This window comes from Brassica napus, chromosome C6 (assembly GCF_020379485.1).
Source record: "Brassica napus cultivar Da-Ae chromosome C6, Da-Ae, whole genome shotgun sequence".
Taxonomy (NCBI): Eukaryota; Viridiplantae; Streptophyta; class Magnoliopsida; order Brassicales; family Brassicaceae; genus Brassica; species Brassica napus.
This window is the reverse complement of record NC_063449.1, coordinates 34,947,012-34,969,130: the sequence shown is the minus strand read 5'-3', so window position 1 is coordinate 34,969,130 and position 22,119 is coordinate 34,947,012. Positions and strand designations below refer to the sequence as shown.

The window sequence follows — 22,119 nt, the reverse complement described above, 5'->3', positions numbered from 1 at the left end:
CGTCTGTAGGACCAACACCATTGCTCCCCCCCCCCCCCTAGAACAGTCATTTTTGACTGGGTGTGTAATCGCTCACTTACCCTGTCCCCCCTCAGATCACCCCTGCCCCGAGCCTTTTGCTCTTCTAACGTGGCAAGTGTTGTGATTCCCTTCAAGTGTAGTGAGCGTGAGGACCCCTTAGTAGCCCAAGGGCAAGCGCGACTGGGTCCGTAGTGAGCGGCTGTCTACGGTTGCAGCTCTGTTGCTCAGCTGTTTGAAAACTATTTTATGACAAAACTTAAAAAAAAAAAAAAAATTTGAAAGAATTGTCTTTTACTTTATTACGCCTAGATTTGTTATATCGTTGTTATTAATATTTGATCTTTTTATATTCTTGACTGTTGTTTTCGGAAGATCTGTGTATTAGTTCTTACATATTCTTAATACTAAATAAGATTCTTTGCATATATTTATATTCGAATATCAAAGAAGCTTTACCAGTTGTTGGAGTCGAAGCCTGACAGGTTTGCGACTCGGGTGAGAGCTTCTCTCCATTTGAGAAACTTCTCAGCCATTTCTAACCGTACCAAGCTAGCAAACGCAGTTGCAAAACTTCCCCTCTGGTGTCTGACGTCACATGGCGCAACTCCATAGAAGATTGGAACCACACTGATGCCATCCACCTCCTGAAGCTCCATTATCATCCGGAGCTCCTCCAAGCACCAAGTGGAAGTGGCGTAATTTTCGGAAATGACAACTATGGCGAACCGTGAGGTCTGGATGGCTGTTACAAGTTCTCCTGGAATCGAGTTTCCTATCTCCAGCGTCCGATCGTCTTTAAAAGTAAAGATTCCTTTGTTACGGAGTGCCGAGTATACATGGCTGACAATGTTTTTGCGAGTGTCTGGCCCTCGAAAGCTCAGGAACACATCGTACTTCCAAAGGCGAGTCGAAGAGGAAGAAGACGACATTGCACAGTAGCTTCGAAGACGATTAATTACTTTTTTTGAAAAATAGTTTGTGCAAAAACTATTTTTCTGAAAATAGTTTTTGCACAATTCTCATTTGACAAGGACATATCAGCAAACCAAAGTTTTTACCCTTATACAATTTTTTTTTTAAAACCACAGAATATTCAAATGATCGTTTGAATTCTTCAAGCATATGACATATTATAAATATAAATAAACCTCTTGTAGTCCGATTATGATAATTGATAAGCATACGGCTTTTCTGATTGCAGTTCTGATTGCACGTGCATGAGACTTTACTTCTCTTATATAAGAAAGTAATTAAACTGGTTGGGATATACTGAAAGAAACAAACAAGCCAGACGTTCTGGTAAAAATTTAATAAAACACGAATTACTTATCTCCCGCTTTTCACTTATAAATGATATTTTCCTATTGGTTTTGTAACCATTTTTGTCATAGATTAATTATATTTAATTAAATGAAAATTAATATAAAATATTGAATCATAAATCATTTATGATTGTTTACAAAAGGAAAATTGATGTAGTTGATTTTAACAACGCAATATGAATTTTGACGAATAGTTGTTATTATTTGTTCAAAAAAGTTATTGTTATTTACTTATCAGTATATGTTAAGAATATATATATATAATTACCATTTGCCAAAAAAAAAAAAAAACTAAAAGCATTTTGTCAAGGACATAACAGCAAACCAAAGTTTTTACCCTTATACAGTTTTTTTTTTTAAAATATAGAATATTCAAATGATCGTTTGAATTCTTCAAGATGACATATTATAAATATATATATATATATATATATATATAAACCTCTTGTAGTCCGATTATGATAATTGAGTATGCAACTAATCCTGACAAAATATATATAAACCTCTTGTAGTCCGATTATGATAATTGAGTATGCAACTAATCCTGACAAAATGTTTCATGATAGAGACAAATTCCGGCGTTCGACGGGCAGCCTGCTCTTGTAATTAAATAATATATTCGCTAGAATTATGTGTTTGTTTGACCTTGCGAGGTTTGATTGAGCAAATTTATTTCTACATGTTATTAGCGTGCCAACTTAGCCTTTATAATTAACTACTAGGTGGTAAGCTGCGCAGAACGAATGAAATAAAATAGATTAAAACTTTTAATTTATAGATATTAGAAAGTTAAAAATCATAATAACAAATATTATATATTATATAATGAAAAACTGAACGAAATTGTGCATGTACGTTTCTATAAAGTAAGCTTCAACTTTAAAAAAAAACTTGTATAATTAAAGTATATTTTGTAGAAGTAAATATATAAGAATAAGCAAAGACTAATATAAACAATTGTTTTTATTTTTTAAAAAATACTTAATTTTAATGATATATAAGATTATTTTGATGTACGTGTTGGCCACCTAAACATATATAAACATAGTATTAGTAATAATAAACCTGAATATAATATTTCTCACAATTAAATATAGTATTAGTTAACCAAATCATTAATTGTTGAAAATAATATGGTCAGCTTTCTTAATGTACTTGAAACATATACAAAAAATGAAAAATATTTTTTTCTCACAATTAAACATATACAAAAGAATAGAGAAAATCATACAAGCCTAAATAAGCACATGATTGTCTGTTACTGACCCACAATTAATTTTAGTGACATCACCCAAAACAAAACAAAATTTAAGGAAAGGAAACTTAGATTTGAATAAACTTTATCATAGTCCAAAAGTTAAAGAAAATAAATTTAGGGTTGAAAAAGATTATAGTAGTTTCGATGTCTAGTCCAACTTTTATGTGGAGAATAAATTTTATAAATTAAATGAATAAGATAAAGAAACTTAGGTTTGAATACTGAATATGATTGAATTATAAATGATTTGTTACATTAATAGTCTAATTTGACTTTTCAATCAAACCAAAAAGATTGCACATCATGTTTTATTATTTCAATAATTTCTTTTTTTTTTGTTAGAGCGGTTATCCAAAAATATCAAGGGACCCCGAATATCAATTCATTAAAAAAAATTAATAACTACCATACCAATTTTGATATTTTCAAAAAAAAAAACCAACGATGGATAATCAGTACAATATGTTTCTACTTAAAATAGGTAACACACTACAAGAAAACATCAATTTTGAGACTATTCTTTCTTGCAACTGCATTAGGTGGTTGCAAAATTAGGTGACCACTTTATAACTAATTTATAACTATTTTGCAACTACAATAATTACGTATATGCTGACAAAAAAATAAAAAATAAATAAGTTATATATTAGTCACATATTTGCGACCAAGATGAGCTATGGCAATTCAGTCGCTTATTTTGAGACACATTTGTGACATTTTTGTAACTAGTTAGCGTAGTGACAATATAGTATCATTGTTATGACTAATTTGCAACTATTTTTGTAATTACAAATCTGTAGTTACAAATTAGTCATAAAATATTGTTAATCCGTAGTTGCAAAATTGTAGCTACAAGACGGGATGAGGTAGCCCGTTTGGTAAGGACTTTGGAGGCTAATTGTCATGTTCACGGGTTCAACGCCAGGCGAAGACGAACTGCCCATCCATGTCACCCACACGGATATGGATCTATGCTTTAGGGACTATTTGAATACCCGGAAAGAGGGTCTATCCGTGGGCTGCACCTTCCCTTGGGGATTAGTCTGAGCCTCTCCGGGAGTCTGGGACACCCTAGGTTAAACAAAAAAAAAAATTGTAGCTACAACTTTGCAACAAATTTTTGACTAATTAGTTTAGATAAAAACAAAGAAGTCACGAATTAGTTGCAAATTTCATACATATGTTATCACAGTCAATTAATATAATACTTCAAATAATACATGTACACGATCGGTAAATTTGCATGTATTCCAACCATGTAATTGACGTAAAATGTACTTTGAGGTTTAGTAAAAATGTTAATACAAATATTTTGTAACTTTTTTGCAACTCTAAAATGTATTGTAGTTACAATATAGTAGCAAACTGTATCATTATTTACAATCAGATAAATTTAATTATTCATATGCATTAATTATATAATATATCATTAGTTAACAATCTAATAAACAAAAAATAATGAATTTGAGTCACTATCAAAATCAAATAAATGCAAGAAGCTAATCATATCTTGCATATATTAGTCACTCGCAAAAGACATGTAACATGTTTGTATTGCATTCATGTGGTCTTTTTTTACTTAGGCTGAGTCACCAAAAAATTATTTAGGATATAGAGAATAAATTTGTCACTACTTGGTTAGGGTCAGCATTATAACTTAAAAAGTTGCAATGGTGTCAAATCAGTGACATAAACACAGGTTGTGGTCTTAAATTAGTCGCTTGTGAGACGATAATTGTAAATTTAATATTTTCTACAAATGATTTCTATAGTTAAAATTATTGAACAACTTTCTTTTGATTACGCTAATGTTATACAATTATATATACATATATTGAATCTATAGGTATTTAAATGATAGTATACGTCAAATAAAATTCTTCAAGGTTTAAATTTTGGCCACTGTTATGTGACTTTAAATACACAAGGATCAATCTTATCTTGTGACTAATTTACTACTATAAACATTTGTAACTAACTTGTGACCAACAATATTTGTATTCAGCCACTCAACCCAATAAATAGCGTAGTTAGACTGAAGTATCAAATATATAGTCCCAAAAAAAATTGAAGTTTAAAATCTATAGTCATTTAGATTAAAAACTTGATTAAATTATTTTACATTAATTATTTTCTAAGTAATAATTATTTAGTATACAATCATATATCTTTTTACATCTAATTTTTTTAAATAAAAATAATATTTGGAGTTTAGGGTATCATTAGCAATTAATTTGGGACTGAAAAACATAATAAAGTTGCAAATTAGTCACAAGTAATAGCAAAGTTGTTACTGTTTTGCCACTGCAATCATATTTATTGGAAAAATTAACCAAAATATATTATTTTCTTATATTGTTTTATTATAAATTATTAGTAAATAACATTACACCCAAAAATGACCATATCTTGTATAAAATATAAGAAATGGTATAATTTGGATATATGCACATCTTCACAAAACCTATGTTATGTAGATATATTTTTCAATTAGATAGTTCTACATTAATGATTTTGTAAACTATATTTACTTAATTTATAATCATTTGTTTTTTTCAGATATAGTAGTTTTTAAAAGCAATGAAATAATATTCAATGTTTAGGGTATTGTTAGTCACTATTTTGCAACCATTTGTCTAAAGGTAGTTGCACTTTGGTAGTATAATTTGGCTGATAAAAATTAAATTATAATTTAAAAGGTTGCCTCTGATTGGTTAATTCACAAAGGGAAGGATTGACTTTTGTTAGTTATCCACCGTTGATATCAGTAAAACTAATGGCTGCGATTTAATCAAGTTTTAAAATTTTCTACTTCTGTTCTTCCTCTTCTCTGCTCTCTCATCGTCAGTTTCAGAGATTGAACTTTTTTTTTGGCTTCTCTTCATCTTCCTTTTTTGTGCTCTCCCCTCATCACTTTTTTTTCTTTTTCTTTCTTTCATTTCTTTTAGTCTTCTTTCTTTGTCTTCATCTCATTATACAATTTCTAATTGATTTTTGTTTTCTTTACAGATCTGTGAAGAAGTAGCAGTGATGATACGGAGAAATGGTGGTGTGACGGAGAAGACGTGTAGGTGGTAGTTGCGTCGTAACAGATCGGAGCAATGGCAGAGAGTCTGTGTGTATCAGCCAGATCCAGTCGTCGCTTCAGATGGAATCACTCCGGTGGTACAGTACCGGAGAAACCGGAGCCAGTGGAGAAGCCGGTGGCGGAACCCGTCCAGTGCATGAACCCATAGAGATGATGATTGTGTGTATTTGTGTATATATATGTATTTATCTTTGTAATTTCAACTTTTTAAGTAAATATGAAATTGATATTTAAATTTTAATTCCGAAACTGATATTTAAAATTTAATAAATTTAGTTTGTAGATTAATAGATTCAAAATTTCAAATTAAGAGTTTGTTAATCACTAAATTTTTGTAACTAAAATTGTAAAGATTTCAATAATGTAGTTTCTAAATAGTCATAAATCTTCATGACTAATTTGTAACTAACTATCAATGCAGTAGTCACCAATTAGTCACTAGCTTTAGCCACTAAGAAGGTTAGATTTAGTGGTAAATTTTGCAACTACTTTGTCACTATCGTTAATATCACCAAACTGCAACTCCGATTTGTGACTTTAATAGTGGTCTTACATTAGTTACAAAATTAGCCACTAATTATGATGTCTCACTTTAGTCGCAACATGCCAACTAATTTGCGACTGCAATGATTTGCGACGAGCTTTTTCTAACGTTCACGGGCACTTGCAAAAAAGTCTTAAAAAACTTATTTGCTACTATTCTGTTACTATAACTGCAGTGGCAAAATGAATGTTTTCTTTGTAGTGACAATACAAAGATTTCGTCACGCAAATTTAATGTAAAAATATTCTCCGTTGCAAAAAGTATGTATAAATCAACGATGGATAATCATGTATTCATAATAACTTTGACGTGGTAAAACCGTATTCAAATAACAACGATGCAATATCCGTTAAATCCCTTATATAGAAAACTCCTCTTTTCACGTCAATTTTGTTTCCATTATCAAGCTAACATTGTCATTGACAATAATTCATTTGATCCCGTGATTGACAATTCAAATTTGAATCATATATTATGAGAAAAATCGAAATGGTAATGTATTAAATTGTGTTGCCTTGAATCTAAACTATCATAAAATGATCGTCGATTACAATTGCATTGATAATTATGGAAACGATAAACATGGTTAACATGCAATGGAAGAGATTTGAAACTATTATTAGCTTTTAACAATATAATATATTTCCAAGTTTTATGTCATTTTTTTAAAAAAAATGTACGTATATATCTATAAGATTTTGCTATTATGTAATAATTCTTGAACATTGCAATTGTGATTGGTATCTTTATCTAATACGGAGAAGAGTTGCACCAACATATATATAAGTAGATATGTAGATACATACGTACACAATAGATTTTATGTAGTCTAACTATGTAGAAAGACATTAATATTTAAGTCAGGCTATATAACGAAATCGATCATTATGAAGAATCTCAGGTTATGGCAATAAAATCTCTGCGTATTTAAATTTGCCGTTTCTAATTGAAGCGTAGCAAGTAGGGTGCAGGTTTAATTTTTTTGTTAGTCAATAAGCTTATAGTATATACCCAATTTTTAATGTAGTGAGCAATGTCAAATTTTGTAATTAGTCTAGTTAAGAAAGAGTTTTTTAATATATGAGGTAAAAGAGTTGGTGGTGCTGACACGTAAGAAATGACACACATGTAATAAAGTGGCGGACCCAGGAAATTTTTTTACCTGGGTCATAACTCAAATTCATTTAAACATTAAGTCCAATTAAAACAAATTATTATTTTATATTAAAAAAATATGACAAATATGTGTGCATGCTGAGGTTCGAACTCGGGAAAATGGGGTCACTGGGTTCAAAGTAAACAAGCTTAAAAATTAATGCTTTATTTTAACCTGTGTCAATTGCACCCCCACCCTTCTATGTACGTCTGTCTCTATGTAATAAACACATGAATTAAAAGATTAATTTTATATAATACTCTTCAAATAATAAAAAAAAGATGTGATGATATTTTGTCGGTAGTTGGAAGAAGGTGTTATGTCATAATCATTCATCTGTAGGATAAGATTCGTATCTCTTGATCAACAAACCGAGATCATTTAATGAAACTTTGTGTAACAAATTATTGGTGAAAATCTTTATGCCATACGACTTTTTTTAAGGATCATTAGATAAATACAAATATTGCATCTGTTCCTTTCTGTTCCTAAAAATAAGATTTCCTAAATTTATTTTTTGTTCCAAAATATTAGATTTTTTAAAATTTTAAGATATTTTTAATATTTAATGTTAAAAAGTTATATATTTTTAAGAAACATTAATTGAAAATATTTGAATTAGTTAAATAGTATTGGTTGATATTTATTGAAAAATATATAATAAAATAAATAATAAATTTAATTGTAAATATTTATTATATTTTTAATAAGCGTGAATATTTTATAAAATTTTTATTTAGAGACATAGGGAGTAATAAACTAGAGCAGCAGCGACAAGTAGGTCTACACATATTTGATTGGCTTGTGGAAATTGGCGGCGTTGACTGAGTCCAACTCTGGTTTCAGATATTAGGTGACTGTCGGAAAGGGAGTCTTCTGAAAGATATTAGGTGACTGTTGACTGAGTCCAACTTTTGGGACCCAGCTGTAGTTAATTCTGGTCAACAAATCGAATCAGGGACTGGGCGTTGGAGCCATATGCATGATTTTAACGCAATTTTGTGTGTGACAATTTAGCGGTTAATACTTAGTAGACATTAGAGCATTTTTTAACACATGGTTCTTGCGAATTATATATAGACAAAAATAATAATAAAATAAAATAAAGAAAGGAGCTTTATCCAAACAATAACTTATGAGACAGTAGTAAATGGTCACTCTACGTCGTCATGGCTATCTATTAGTGGCCGGTTATGTAAAATTTAAGTTATTAATTATTCGGTAAAATCATACTCCCTCCGTTTCATAATACTTGATGTTTTATAATAGTAAACAAAGATTAAGAAAATTACATTTCCCTAGAAAAATATTTTAAAGATATAATTTTAAAACCAGTTAACCAATTATAAAAAAGACTGTAAAATCTAATTGGTTGAACAGTTTACAATAAAGTTAAAGTTAACCTTAAAATCTCAAAACTTCCTTAAAATCTAAAAACTTCATCTAAATTGAAACAAAAAAAACCTTCTAAAACATCATCTATATTGAAACGGAGGTAGTAATAAAATGAGAACATTTTATAATTGAGAATCTGAGATACTGGCTTCTCCCCTTTGGGGATGATCTTTATGGACTCACTTGCTTAATGTAGGTATACTCCTAAACACTGATTCTATGAACCCAATCAAACTTTACTTAGTTTTGGTTTTGACGTTGCGTGACTTGTGGGCATATAAAAATGGCGTCAGAAAAGCAATAATGGACGAAGTCAGATTTTCCAAGTGTAGGTAACTTCTCAAACAAAATTGATGACTCATGTCAAGGGCAAAATTACTGGAGATCAGCTTATCAAACCCGTACATATTCTTCTTTAGGTTTCGTCTTGTACTACGTTTGCTTGTCAAATACACCCCCAAACCCTTTTCTATTTTTCTTGCACAATAATCACGAGTGTTGGTATTGATCATGTATCCAGATGTGTTTCTAAGTTTCAGAGGCCAAGACGTGCGTAGAAGTCTGGTTAGCCATCTCTATCGTGAGCTTTCTCAGAACGGCATAAGAAGTTTTTTAGAAGAGGAGGAGGAGGAGAAGGAGAAGCATAGAGAGAGGCAGGTTTCACCTTCCCTTCTCCGTGCAATTTCAGAGTCAAAATTGGCAGTGGTTGTCTTATCTGAGTACTACGCTTCTTCAAGGTGGTGTTTGGATGAACTGGACAAGATAATGGGTCATGCTGGCAAGAAATTGATGGCGGCAGTGCCTGTCTTCTACGAGGTAGACTATTGTGATGTGAGATATCAGAGAGGCAGATTCGGGGAGGAATTTGAGAGACATGGTCAAGAAGAGAATCCAGAGACGTTGCAGAGGTGGAGAGACGCTTTGATCAATTTGACCAGCCAAACCGGCTTCTCCTCTCATGATTCGTACGCTATTGCAGTTTTTTTTTTTGACAAACGATTTTCAAATTAAAATGCATGAAAGTAATTCAGATATATGACTTTTTTTAAGGTCAAAGAGTTTGAGAGAGTAGTTATCAAAGAGGAAACAGACAATTAAATTGAAGATAGATATAGTAGTAGAGATTTAAATCTCTGTGTATCTTTTGCTGTTTTTTTCCCTAGCTATTGCAGTTTTAGATTCAAATTTATCTTTAAAAATAATTATTTTCATAAATATTTTAATTTTTTGATGAAAATTTAAACTAACCTTCATAAATCATTTATAAATGTTAAAAAATTATTTTTTTATTTTTTTGTAAATCCATTTCCACCCATAAATACTAAACTCTAAACAATAATCATTAAATCCTAAACTTAAATGTTATAATATTTTTGATGTAAAATATTTTTGAAAATGGTATCCCTTATAGTATTCAAGAATTTTCTCTTTGTTTCTTTAGAATTTTTAGCATTTAACATCTTCAAACATCATGTACTTTTTTTTCCCTCTTATAAACATCAAAATCATTTATATAAATAATAAACACAGATAGAAGAAAAAGACAATTTAAACATTTGTATCGTACGTCTACAATTTATTGATAAAAATACAAACATCCATATGTATGCATAAAGATTGTAGTTGAAATTAAAGAACTAATGCCATATTCTTTTTTTTTAGTTGTAATCTTGTCTACTCCGCATGATAATTTACTTTGACAGGGAGGATGACTCGAAGCTGGTTCGCGAAATTACGCGTTACGTGTCTGGTTTGTTGTCTGAATTTTGTCTCCTGAAAGAGTTTCTTCCGGGAGACAACAAGTCAACTGCAAAGAAAACTTCTTCAAGTCGAGTAGTCTCTAATTCCGACCAGCTTATGACTACCATATCTGGTATATGACCTAGTTGCCATGGATCGTCACATGGCAGTGATATATGAGATGTTGGAGTTACAATCTACTAGCGAAATTAGAATGGTTGGCATTTCAGGCGCCACTGGAATTGGTAAAACTACTATTGCCAGGTTCATTCACCAGACTTTGTCACCAGCTTTTCAAAGTCATTGCTTTCTTGACACCTCAGGGAATTGGCAAAACAAGTATTCTGAGCAGTCTTTACCAGAAACTAACCCCATTATTTGAAGATCATTACTTGCTTAAGACTTCGAAGAACATTCATGATCAAGGCCTCGTCAACCATGCTTCCTCATTAGGCTCAAGGAAAGAGCTTCCTTCTCCAAGAGGTCTTAAACGAAAAGCATTACAGACGAGTTCTGACGTGGGCTCTGATGATGAAAGGACAATGTTTTGGAACCAGAAGAGAGCTCTAGTCATAGTTGATAACGTTAAGACTATCACACAAATTAGAGGAGATCATGAAGGATGTGAGTTGGCTTGGTCTAGGAAGTAGAGTTGTTATAACCACACAAGACAAGAGTTTACTTTTAGCTTGTGGAGTTGAACATGTCTACGAAGTGGACTATCTGAAATACGATGAAGCTCTTGAGCTCTTCAGCCAATGTGCATTCAAGAAACAGTATCCACCTACAAAATTTGAACAGCAATCTGTCCGTGCTGTACAGCTAACCGGCTGTCTTCCTTTGGGCCTTAAGTTACTCGGCTCTTTTCTATGTGGTAGAACCAAAGAGGATTGGGAACGGGAACTGCAAAGTCTTGAAGCAAAACAAGGTAAAGCCATTGTCGAACTATTGAAGAATAGCGCCAAAGGCGTACCACCTGGTCCAACCAAAGAGGACTGCGAACGTGAAGAGCGGAGGCTCAAAGCAAAAGATAAAGCCATTCTCGAACTATTAAGAAAGGACTGGGAACGTGAAATGCAGAGGCTCGGGAAAAAAGGGAAGAAGAGAAAGACATTGTTTAACGATTAAAGCTCAGTCCACATCAGGAGGACTAGTTTCCTTCTACCACAATCTTATATTATCCATTAAAACAGCTTATATATATTTTTATCCTGTATGATATCAGTTGCACTGTACTATTTTGTATGAAAATCATGTAAAATAAAATAAAAATTTCACAACTGTTTGCGTAAACCACATCTATGCTTTCAACAGTTAGGAATAAAAGAAATCAGGGAAGGATAATAGTAATCAACTTAAGATATACAGAACACAAATATGTGATCTTATGTAGTTATCCCGAAAATTAGAGAAAATCTGGGTTTATGGTCGATTCAAAAATCTCGTTCAAATTCCCAGCGACGTCGTTGATTGCAAATGAAAAGACAACTCTCTTGCCAGTCAAGTATTTTGAAAACCTATAAAATCGTGTTTGATATGAAAGGCTGTTGTACAATGAACCGAATTTTAAAGAGTAGAAAGAGGTAATGTACTCGACCATGCCGGTTTATACATTCCAATCGAATCAAATGGGTAGTTCTTCAAACTTAAGAAAAAGAGAGTTGAGAGGTCATCATCTTCTCCAGGTTGATCTTGTCTGCTTGATCATCTTCAAGAATAAAGCTATCAGGTTGATCTTGTCTGCTTGATCTACTTGTCGCTGCTGCTCTAGTTTATTACTCCCTATGTCATTGTTAATAGCTATCAGATTTACTCGGTCAGGAGGTGGCCATGATGTATTGAACCTCCCGGGATTTGGTGTAAACCTAGACAATAGCTATAACAGAGCTTCATTCTCTCACAGAACTAGGTTCTCTATTGTGTTCATTTTGGCCATGAACAGTCCTGGTTAATCATGAGTGAACTTGAAGAATATAGCATTTCCTTCATTCTCCTAGAAAAGACTCCATTTCACACTCATCAGGTGATTTGCCATTAGCTTTGTTTAGAGAAGTATCATGTACTACTCCATTCATATTTCAAAACAATGGACACAAATCATTAAAAGCTAATGCTTATCCTATTCCTTACATGTAGCACTGTTTAATCATCATAGGAACTGGGTATAGACCGAAGTCTTACAGTGCTTTGGACAGATTTAGTTTGACTTAGTTGTCTCCTTGAACCTATTTCTTGGGATCTCCAGTCAGTTAGGTAGAGTTACCGCACTACAAAAAAAGTCCTCATTGATAGCACATGATTATAGCACGTTTTACTGAACTGCTATCATAGATGAGGCTAAAATTTGCTTATTATATAATAGGGTTAATTAAACGCTATGGCAGAGTTTCACTAAGCGGGAACCTAAAATTAGCTTTACCGCGGTACACTTAGCAAAAAAAAGACTAATCTGATTATTTTCCCTCTCTCCACTCGCGAAAGACCTTTCTCTTTTTCTCAGTTTCCCCTCTTTCCGTACTAACCCTAAAAAAATTAGACCACAATCTCCATCACTAAAACCCTAATCCGCTAATCCAGAACCGTAATCAAGCTCCCCACATCCATTATTGTCGACTGCACAGGTATCGGAGATTGTGATTGCGACATCTCTGTCGCTTGTTATCTCAAATGGAAGAGATGTTTTGTTGCTTTGATTTTGTCTTTGTTTTCTTTCCTGTTTGATTTGCGTTCCTGCTCCACGTTGTTTGCTTAGATTCCCTTTATTATATTCTTAACAACATTAAACTTGATTCATGATTTTATCGATTTCGATTTACAGTCAAGCGATAAATTGTTCAATTTAGGTTTGATTGATTATATTATTTGTTACTTTGAATGGTTCTCTATGTTACTAAAGGTTTCAATTTAGGTTTTAGAACATAGAATGGTGGACAAAGACTGGGTTCATCTGAGCAGGTATAATGAATTTTATCATATATGTTATGTTTCAGTATGTGTTTAGTCACTGAGCTTGTGAATTTTTGTTTTGGCTTCATGTCACCGAAGAGTCGATCCTGCTTATGAGAGAGGAGCTACTAAGTTTGTACGAGAAGTGGCTGCAGCTTCGGGAGGAATTGATATGATTGTCTGTCCTTGCATTGACTGTCGTAACATAGATCGTCATTGCGAAAGTGTGGTAGTTGCTCATCTTGTTACTAGGGGAATGTAGGAGGCTTATAAGAAGCGTACTGATTGGTATCTGCATGGAGAGTTGAGCTCAGTGCTTGCAGATGAAAGAAGGGCAAGTCAATGGAATGATGAGATCATTGGTTTATACAGAGCCGCTGAGTGTTCCGATGAAGCTTTAGCTGGTACGGGGGATGTCTTTGAGATAGCAGAGGGAGAGGACAAGAAAGAAGATGAATTTTTGGCGAAGCTAGCTGAAGCTGAAACACCTTTGTATCCTACATGTACGAACCATAGCAAGTTATCTGCAATAGTGTCATTATTTAGATTGAAGACTCAGAATGGATGGTCTGACAAGAGCTTCAATGAACTGCTAGAGACGTTACCGGAAATGTTACCAAAGGATAATGTGCTGCACACTTCACTGTACGAGGTTAAGAAATTTTTGAAATCATTTGATATGGGTTACGAGAAGATCCATGATTGTGTGAATGACTGCTGCCTATTCAGATTGAAGTTGAAGAAGCTTGAGTACTGTCCAAAATGCAAGGCATCGAGATGGAAGACTAATATCCATACGGGTGAGAAGAAGAAAGGAGTCCCACAGAAAGTATTACGCTACTTTCCAATAATCCCAAGGTTGAAGAGAATGTTCCGGTCTGAGGAAATGGCTAAGGATCTAAGGTGGCACTTCAGCAACAAAAGCACTGATGGGAAACTTCGACACCCTGTTGATTCAGTCACATGGGATCAGATGAATGCGAAATACCCTGCCTTTGCCGCTGAAGAAAGGAACATGAGGCTTGGACTTTCAACAGACGGATTTAATCCATTCAACATGAAGAATTCTATGTACAGTTGCGGGCCGGTATTGTTAGTCAACTACAACTTGCCACCTAATTTATGTATGAAGAAGGAGAACATAATGCTTTCACTGTTGATTCCTGGTCCACAACAGCCCGGTAACAGTATAGATATCTACTTAGAGCCTCTCATTGAAGATCTAAACCATCTGTGGAGCAGTGGAGAGTTAGTGTACGACACTTATACTCGATCAACTTTCACACTGAAGGCAATGCTGCTTTGGACGATCAGTGATTTCCCGGCTTATGGGAATCTTGCAGGCTGCAAAGTTAAGGGAAAAATGGGGTGTCCTTTATGTGGGAAAAACACAGACAGTATGTGGCTTAAGTACAGCAGAAAACATGTGTATATGTGCCACAGAAAAGGTCTGCCACAAGCTCATAGTTTCCGAGGAAAGAAGAAGTGGTTTGATGGAAAAGCTGAGCAAAGGAGAAGGGGAAGAATTTTAACCGGCCTTGAAATTTCACAAACCTTAGAAATTTCAAGAATGACTTTGGCATTGTTAAACATTCTGGGAGTAAGAGAAAAAATATGGGCTGTACCGATTTAGATGAAGAGGAAGAGGAAGATGAGGAGGAAGAGGAAGAAGTGGAAATAGATGAGGGTTAGTTATCTAGATGGAAGAAAAGATCTATCTTTTTCAAGCTACCTTATTGGGCGGTAAGATATCTATTTCATGCTACCTTAGATAGTTTTCCATTTTGAATATGTTATGTCTAAATTTGACTTTATGTACTGTTTCTGATATGATTAGGAACTCCCGGTGAGGCACAACTTAGATGTTATGCATGTAGAGAGAAATGTGGCTGCTAGTCTAGTTTCGACATTGTTGCACTGTGGGAAATCTAAGGACGGTCTTCCGACTCGTAAAGATCTTGAGGATCTTGGTACAAGGCAGGATTTGCACCCTCGCATACATGGAAAACGAACATATCTTCCTCCAGCACCTTGGTCTTTGTCTAAGACAGAGAATAAAATATTTTGCAGGAGACTTTTTGACTTCAAAGGGCCAGATGGATATTGTTCCAACATATCTAGAGGTGTTTCATTAGATGACTGTAAAGTCACAGGGCTGAAATCACATGACTATCATGTGTTAATGCAACAACTTCTCCCAATTGCACTTAAAGGGCTGTTACCTAAAGGACTGAGACTAGCAATTTCAAGGTTATGTGCATTCTTCAATCTGTTGTGCCAGAGAGTTATTGATAGAGAGCAGCTTCTGGTTATGGAAGCGGAGATTGTAGAGACGCTTTGCTTGTTTGAAAGATATTTTCCTCCAAGTTTCTTTGATATCATGGTCCATTTGACTGTGCATCTAGGAAGGGAGACCCGGCTTGGTGGACCTGTCCATTTTAGATGGATGTACCCATTTGAAAGGTAATGTCTTCATGACTGCTGTAGATATTTTCATCTAAGTTTCTTTGATAGCCATTTTATTTTGCTAATCGACATAGACACATTTTAAGGTACATGAAAGTCCTCAAAGACTTTGTTAGAAATCCTGCTAGACCAGAAGGGTGCATTGCTGAGTCTTATCTTGCCGAGGAATGTATGAAGTTTTGCAATGAATTTCTCAAGAAGTCAACAAATGTACAAGACAAAGTAGAGAGAAACATGGACTATGAGAACAGCTCTATCTTAGAGGGTCGTCCAATATCAGCTGGCACATCAGTTACACTCACTGAAATGGAGAAGAAAATAGCACATCTTGCTATCATCCAAAACCTTGCTCTCGTCGAACCTTTTGTAGAGTAAGAATCCTATTCTTTATATTTATATTGTCTTTACTCGTTTTGATATTTATTTCTAATATGCACATTCTCTGTCCAGTGAGCATCTCCAGTATTTACAAGACTCAGATGACAGATGTAGGAGAGATGCATCCGTCTTATGGAGTATGCATACTAAGAATTTTGCTTCATGGCTAAAAGAAAAGGTACAAGATTTGTTATCTGGTTTTGATAATATGATATAGGTGTTTTACTAGTCTTAACTTTTGTAGGTGCCTCTTGATGCTAAAGAACATGACGAAACACTCAAGTGGCTAGCCTATGGTCCACGTTCTTCAGCAAAGTCATATACGGGCTATATAGTTAACGGTCAGAGGTTTCACACCGCATCAGTTGATATGAAAAGTCAGAATTCTGGGGTTTACTATGAGGATACAGCAGTTTGTTGATCTAGTGCGAAAGATACAACACAGGTGGTTGATTGGGTTTCCTACTACGGCAGAGTAACTGACATCATTCTGATAGACTATAATGTCTTCTATGTTCCTCTGTTCCGGTGTCATTGGGCTGTAATGGGTAATGGAGTGAAGATTGAAGATGGTTTCACACTTGTTAACATGAACCATAGTCAAGCCTCTTTCACAAGTGATCCTTACATAATGGCTTCTCAGGCGAACCAAGTCTTTTACTCAAGGGAAAATGAGTCTTCTAACTGGTATATTGTAATGAGAGGTCCTTCAAGAAGATATAGTAAAGAAGATATTCAAGAGGGAAATGCTGAGATTGGGCCACTGCCTACAAATATTGACATGGAAGTTGACAATGATGAAGCCTATAATGCCAGAACAGATTGTGAAGTCATATATGTCTGAAACGTATCCTTACTTTATGTGCTTGTTCTGTGCTTGTTTGCTTCTGTCTGTGCTTGTTCTGTGCTAGTTTGCTTCTGTGTGTGCTTGTTTTGTGCTTCGTTGTTGTTTTTTTTGGATTTAACTTTTTCCTGCTCATAATTTGATGCAGGTAAATTGAGATGAAACGTGGAAAAAAGAGAGGAGTCAGGAAGTCAACAAAGAAAGTAGTACAAGAAGATTCAGAAGTTGAGTTTGTCTGTACTTTACATGGTGAAGGGGAAGACCAAGATGAAGTTGTTCAAGAGCAGGAAGGAGCTGAAGGTGTTCAAGAGCAGGCAGTAACTGAACTTGATCCAGAACAACAAAACCCTGAACAGAGAAACGATGAACAACAACAGACAGAAGAGCCTGAAGGTGAAGTCGAACTATCTACTAATGAAGAGCCTGAAGTTGGAACCAACCATAAGAGGAAGCGTGGACCGACAAGAATGAAAGACATAGCCAAAGACCCAAATACCAGAGTTCATGTTGAGTTCAATGCCATGGGAGAAGCGTATGGTGAAGGTTCAGTCAAGTTGTCTTCATATCTAGGTCCATTGGTTAGGGAGCACGTTCCTGTCACAGTTGAAGGTTGGAAAAAACTCTCTGAAGAAGTGAAGACAGTTCTCTGGAAATCTGTGCAGGTTCTGACTTTTATACTATGAGAACATCTAGATGTTATGCAACTGGAGATAGATTACTGAGTTGTTTTCTACGTGAGTGCAGGCAAGGTTTGAAATTGATGAAGACTACCATAGGGATGCAGTGCTTAAGCAGATGGGAGTGTTGTGGAGATCATCGAAGTCACGTCTTGTCACCCAAATCAATGAATCCGATAATAACCAACAAAGGATGAAGCTCAGACCGAAGAATGTTCCTCCGGTTGAATGGCGCAAATTTGTGAAGTTGAAAACAAGCCAAGAATTCAAGGTATTTATTTTGAGTAGAGTAAAATATTTTTTGAAAGTAGATAAGATATTAACAATCAGAGGTTATGATAGGTTGTGAGTGATAGCTACAAGGAGAGAAGACGCAAACAGATACCTCACACTTGTAGTCGGAAGGGAATGGTTAGACTAGCAGAAGACATGGTAAGTATTCGTTCTTCTCGTTGTTTCCTTTTCAATTGGTACTTTGGTATATTGACATACAATGTTTAAACAAAAAAACAGTTCTGATGACCCATCTCAAGTGACAAGACTTAAAATCTGGGTCAAGTCTCGGACCCAAAAAGATGGAACTCCTATAAACACAAATGCGGCTGAAAAGATAGTAAGTGAAAACATAAATTATGGTTTGCTATATATAATGCTTTTCATAATAATCGTTTGTTGTCTGATGTACAGCAAAAGGCAGCTGAGCTTGGTAGTGGTGCAATCCATCGTCTGCTAAAAATCAAGATGAGGATACACTCGTCAAGCTGTTAGGACCTGATAATCCTGGTCGTATGAGAGTAATGGGCAGAAATATGAGTAAGACCAAGTTAGCTTGCTTCCAAGTTAAGCACAAGACTATTTCTGAAATGCAAGAGAAGCAATATGAGCTCCAGGAAACTGTTAATCAGTTAAAGGCTGAACTTGCAGCAGTGAAAACCCAGGTCATATAATATTTCTGTTTATACATTGAGACAGGAGGTGATAACAAAATAATAAGAATTGTTTTGGTTTAACTTACAGAGAGAAGAATATGAAGTTGGTGAAAACTCGCCTGCAAAGAGTGTGAACAAAAAAAAAACAGAAAAGAAGTGTCTTATAATAGATTGGGCTGATGAAGATGGCAACGTTGGTGAGGGCCGTATTCTCTCTTCAGACCCAAACGATATAGTAAATGACTGTCGTTTAGGACCTACAGATGTTAAAGTATTGGTTGACGCTGCTACTGAACCAGAAGCTTTCCTCTGGAGACCTGCGAAGAACATGTGCACGATTCAGGAAGCTGTTGGTCATATTATTGCATTGCCTAAGAGTAAATGTGTTGAACTAGGTCAGGGCCTCCAACCAGAAGACATTGCCCCACTGGTAAAGTATTTTGGTCCATTCTCTTATTAGTTAATGTACTGAGTAGGCTTTTACTGATATTGTACTGAGCAGTTTATGTACTGAGTAGACTTGTACTGATATTGTATTGCCATTGTCTAATAGGGCTCAAGATCAAATTCTCTCAACAAATGCAAACTGTTGGATTTATCCGATGATAATGTAGTTGTTGGTGAAGGACGTTGGCAGACGCAAGAACCAAAAGCTCTGGTGAATGGACTTCCTCTCGGACCAAAGGCAGTAAAAGTTTTTCTGGATGTTGTACATGAACCTGAAACATTTTTATGGAGGCCTACGTTGGAAGTGGCATACCTTGAGGACAGCGTAATGACTTTTATATCATGGCCCGCTCACAAAATTGTATTCGAAAACCCAGTAGAAGCAAGAAGAAAAGTGTCTCCAACTCCAAATACTGCAGGTCTTAAAGTTCCTTCTCCTGGGTCTACTGGAAGCAGCCTTAAAAAAAGTGGAAAATCAAGAGCAACCACATCAACTACTCCTACTAAGAAGTCTCCCTCAATGCCGGTAACATTTTCTTCCTTAGGTTGTAAATAATATTATTTGTCTTACTGTCTGAGTACTACAATGTTTGTACTGTAAACATGACAGCTAAATGATGGATCCCAAGCTATAAAAGTGAATCAGAAGTGCAAACTGATGGACATCAGTGATAGGAAACAAGTCGTTGCCGAAGGACGTGTGCATTCAACAGACCCAGATCAGATGGTTCACTTTGTACGATTGGGTCCGAAAGCAGCTAGAGTGTGGGTAGATGCAGTGTTGGTTTGGTAGATGATGCAGACGTTTGGAGGAAATCTGATGAAATGGAGAGCTTGAAGGATGCACATGGTTCTTCTATCGCATGGCCACTTGATAAATTGGTCATATTTTAAGAGGAACAGGTAAGTGTTGTGCTTTCTCTTTACAATCTTTCTGATGCAATTCCTATACTGATTAGAGGTTTTGATTGTAGCAACTTGGGGAATGAAGAACTCTGGTCCAGCCTTTAAACAAGGCTACTGAACTTATAATTATCTTATGTGTATGATTTTGTTTTCAGTTTTCAATCGGCTGTGTAAACTTTATGACTTATGTAGTAGCTACATATTCTATGAATGCTCTATGAATGCTTTCGTTGTTGTTTATGAGTGGTGTTTTCTGAAATCAATTCTGGGCACCAACATACCATAGCATAACAACAAACCAGCAATAACAAAAAACAGTTGTTATAGTTGAAAATCATAGCATTTAAATCAAACTACGAATTAGACAAACAAATCTACAATAGCAAAAACAAAAATGTTATAGTAAGATATCAAAGCGTTTTAAATTACCTATGAATTGGAAAATGATAACATATTTCGAAGCTATACCAAAATTAAATATAAGAATACTGAACAGCTATTGTAGAAGGACATATCATAACTCGAATTATGAATCGTAAACAATTTGTGACAAAATTAAAACGTGTTATAGTTTCGTTAAAAACGGCATTCATTTATTGCTATCGTATCGGAATATTAGTAGCGTCAAAGAAAAACGCCATCGTAGAGAGGGGACCTATGATGGCTGCCGATGACATAGCAGATGAGAAAACGCTATGAATACAATAGCGTTTATCGTGTGCTAAGAATGGACATATTTCTTGTAGTGCCGCCAAACCTCATATTAATTCACAGGCTACCCATTCCTTTAGATGATATAAAACTTGATCTCATGACACACCTTTAATATAAGGATCCTAGGTTGTCATCACAGTGAACATAATCCCTTGAGATTTGTCGAGATCAGTTGTCTAATGATTTTTGTCATCTTGTATTCAAGATACAATTAACATATACAAAACTCAGTGTTTGACACTAGTTTTTTTTTTGAATTATATTGTGATAACTATCACTAAGTTCATTTGACCTCTTGCCAACAACTTTATATGGTAAGCAAAGCTTCCCCCACATTTCTTGAAATAACTAAAAAAATATGCATATTTGCATTTAACATCTCTTAAGAGTTTAGAAAGATTGATCTATAACTCCTTTATATTTAAATGAATATAAAGCAATTTCAAAAAATGTATTTCATTCTTATAAATTCACATTTTACATACAACTATTTTCATAGTTCTCTCAAGTTAATTAATAAATCTAACTTGTATGTTTTGGATCATTTCCAAACACTTTTTTTTCGCAAATATACATATCATTACAAGATATTATTTTTACCATCAAAACCACACTATTTTATATGATTATTCTCAACCATATTGACTTTATAAACTACAATACACATGTCAGTTTTAGTCATATTGGTCTGAAAATTCTCATTGTTTTTACATGTCAATCTTTTTACAAAATTACATTTAAGCATTGATGAAATAGAAATGTTTTTGATTAATATCAATACATTTTATTTCCTATGGCAAATGATTTATATGTGGCAGACCTCTCCCAAACTTAATTTAGGGCGTTGACTTACAAAATCCATTTCCATTCATATAACATGATCCCTTAAAAATCAAAATGTTATATATGACTATGGTTTCACCATATTTGAAACTTGAATCATTGTTCTTTTCTGATGATCAAACACTTAATAATTAAATTAAGTTGTTCCAAAAAATATGAAATAAGAAATAAAAACGTTAGTCATACTCATTCTTGATAATTAAAACAAATAAATTGTCTTTAACCAAGTCAAGCATTTACACATTTTTGACCATTGAAAAAAAATGTTTTTAACTATTTAATAACAAAAATCAAGATACCAAATCAGAATCTCTAAAGTCTTTAAACGCTAGATTGCTTGAAATGGAATCAAAAGAGCCAATTAATTTTTTTTTCCTATTCTGGTTAATCAAAAATCGACTACCAGACAAATCAAGCTTTTAACCAATAATATAAACTGATGAAC

The 22,119-nt window shown here is 34.3% G+C and overlaps 4 protein-coding genes and 1 long non-coding RNA gene across 5 annotated transcripts; 4 read left to right on the top strand and 1 right to left on the bottom strand.

Annotated features, from left to right (window-relative positions):
• Positions 1-473: 473 nt before the first annotated feature.
• LOC106403726 (toll/interleukin-1 receptor-like protein) lies at positions 474-950 on the bottom strand. Its single transcript, XM_013844529.1, has one exon. The coding sequence runs from the start codon at positions 948-950 to the stop codon at positions 474-476; it is 477 nt and encodes a 158-aa protein (XP_013699983.1).
• Positions 951-9,294: 8,344 nt separating this feature from the next.
• Positions 9,295-11,652, top strand: LOC106403727 (disease resistance protein TAO1-like). The gene is made up of 4 exons (XM_013844530.1): positions 9,295-9,749; positions 10,488-10,657; positions 10,789-11,148; positions 11,213-11,652. Exons 1-4 carry the CDS (start codon positions 9,295-9,297, stop codon positions 11,650-11,652), a joined length of 1,425 nt encoding a protein of 474 aa, XP_013699984.1.
• Positions 11,653-13,447: 1,795 nt separating this feature from the next.
• LOC125588500 lies at positions 13,448-15,605 on the top strand. The gene is made up of 5 exons (XM_048759872.1): positions 13,448-13,479; positions 13,570-13,648; positions 13,733-15,070; positions 15,308-15,440; positions 15,541-15,605. The coding sequence occupies exons 1-5, from the start codon at positions 13,448-13,450 to the stop codon at positions 15,603-15,605; spliced, it is 1,647 nt and encodes a 548-aa protein (XP_048615829.1).
• A 159-nt stretch (positions 15,606-15,764) lies between these two features.
• Positions 15,765-17,400, top strand: LOC125588589. The gene is made up of 2 exons (XM_048760072.1): positions 15,765-15,933; positions 16,023-17,400. The coding sequence occupies exons 1-2, from the start codon at positions 15,782-15,784 to the stop codon at positions 16,309-16,311; spliced, it is 441 nt and encodes a 146-aa protein (XP_048616029.1). The 5' UTR covers positions 15,765-15,781; the 3' UTR covers positions 16,312-17,400.
• A 371-nt stretch (positions 17,401-17,771) lies between these two features.
• On the top strand, positions 17,772-18,268 carry LOC125588590. Its single transcript, XR_007324691.1, has 2 exons — positions 17,772-18,106; positions 18,178-18,268. It is a non-coding gene; the product is annotated as an uncharacterized LOC125588590 (long non-coding RNA).
• Positions 18,269-22,119: the final 3,851 nt, after the last annotated feature.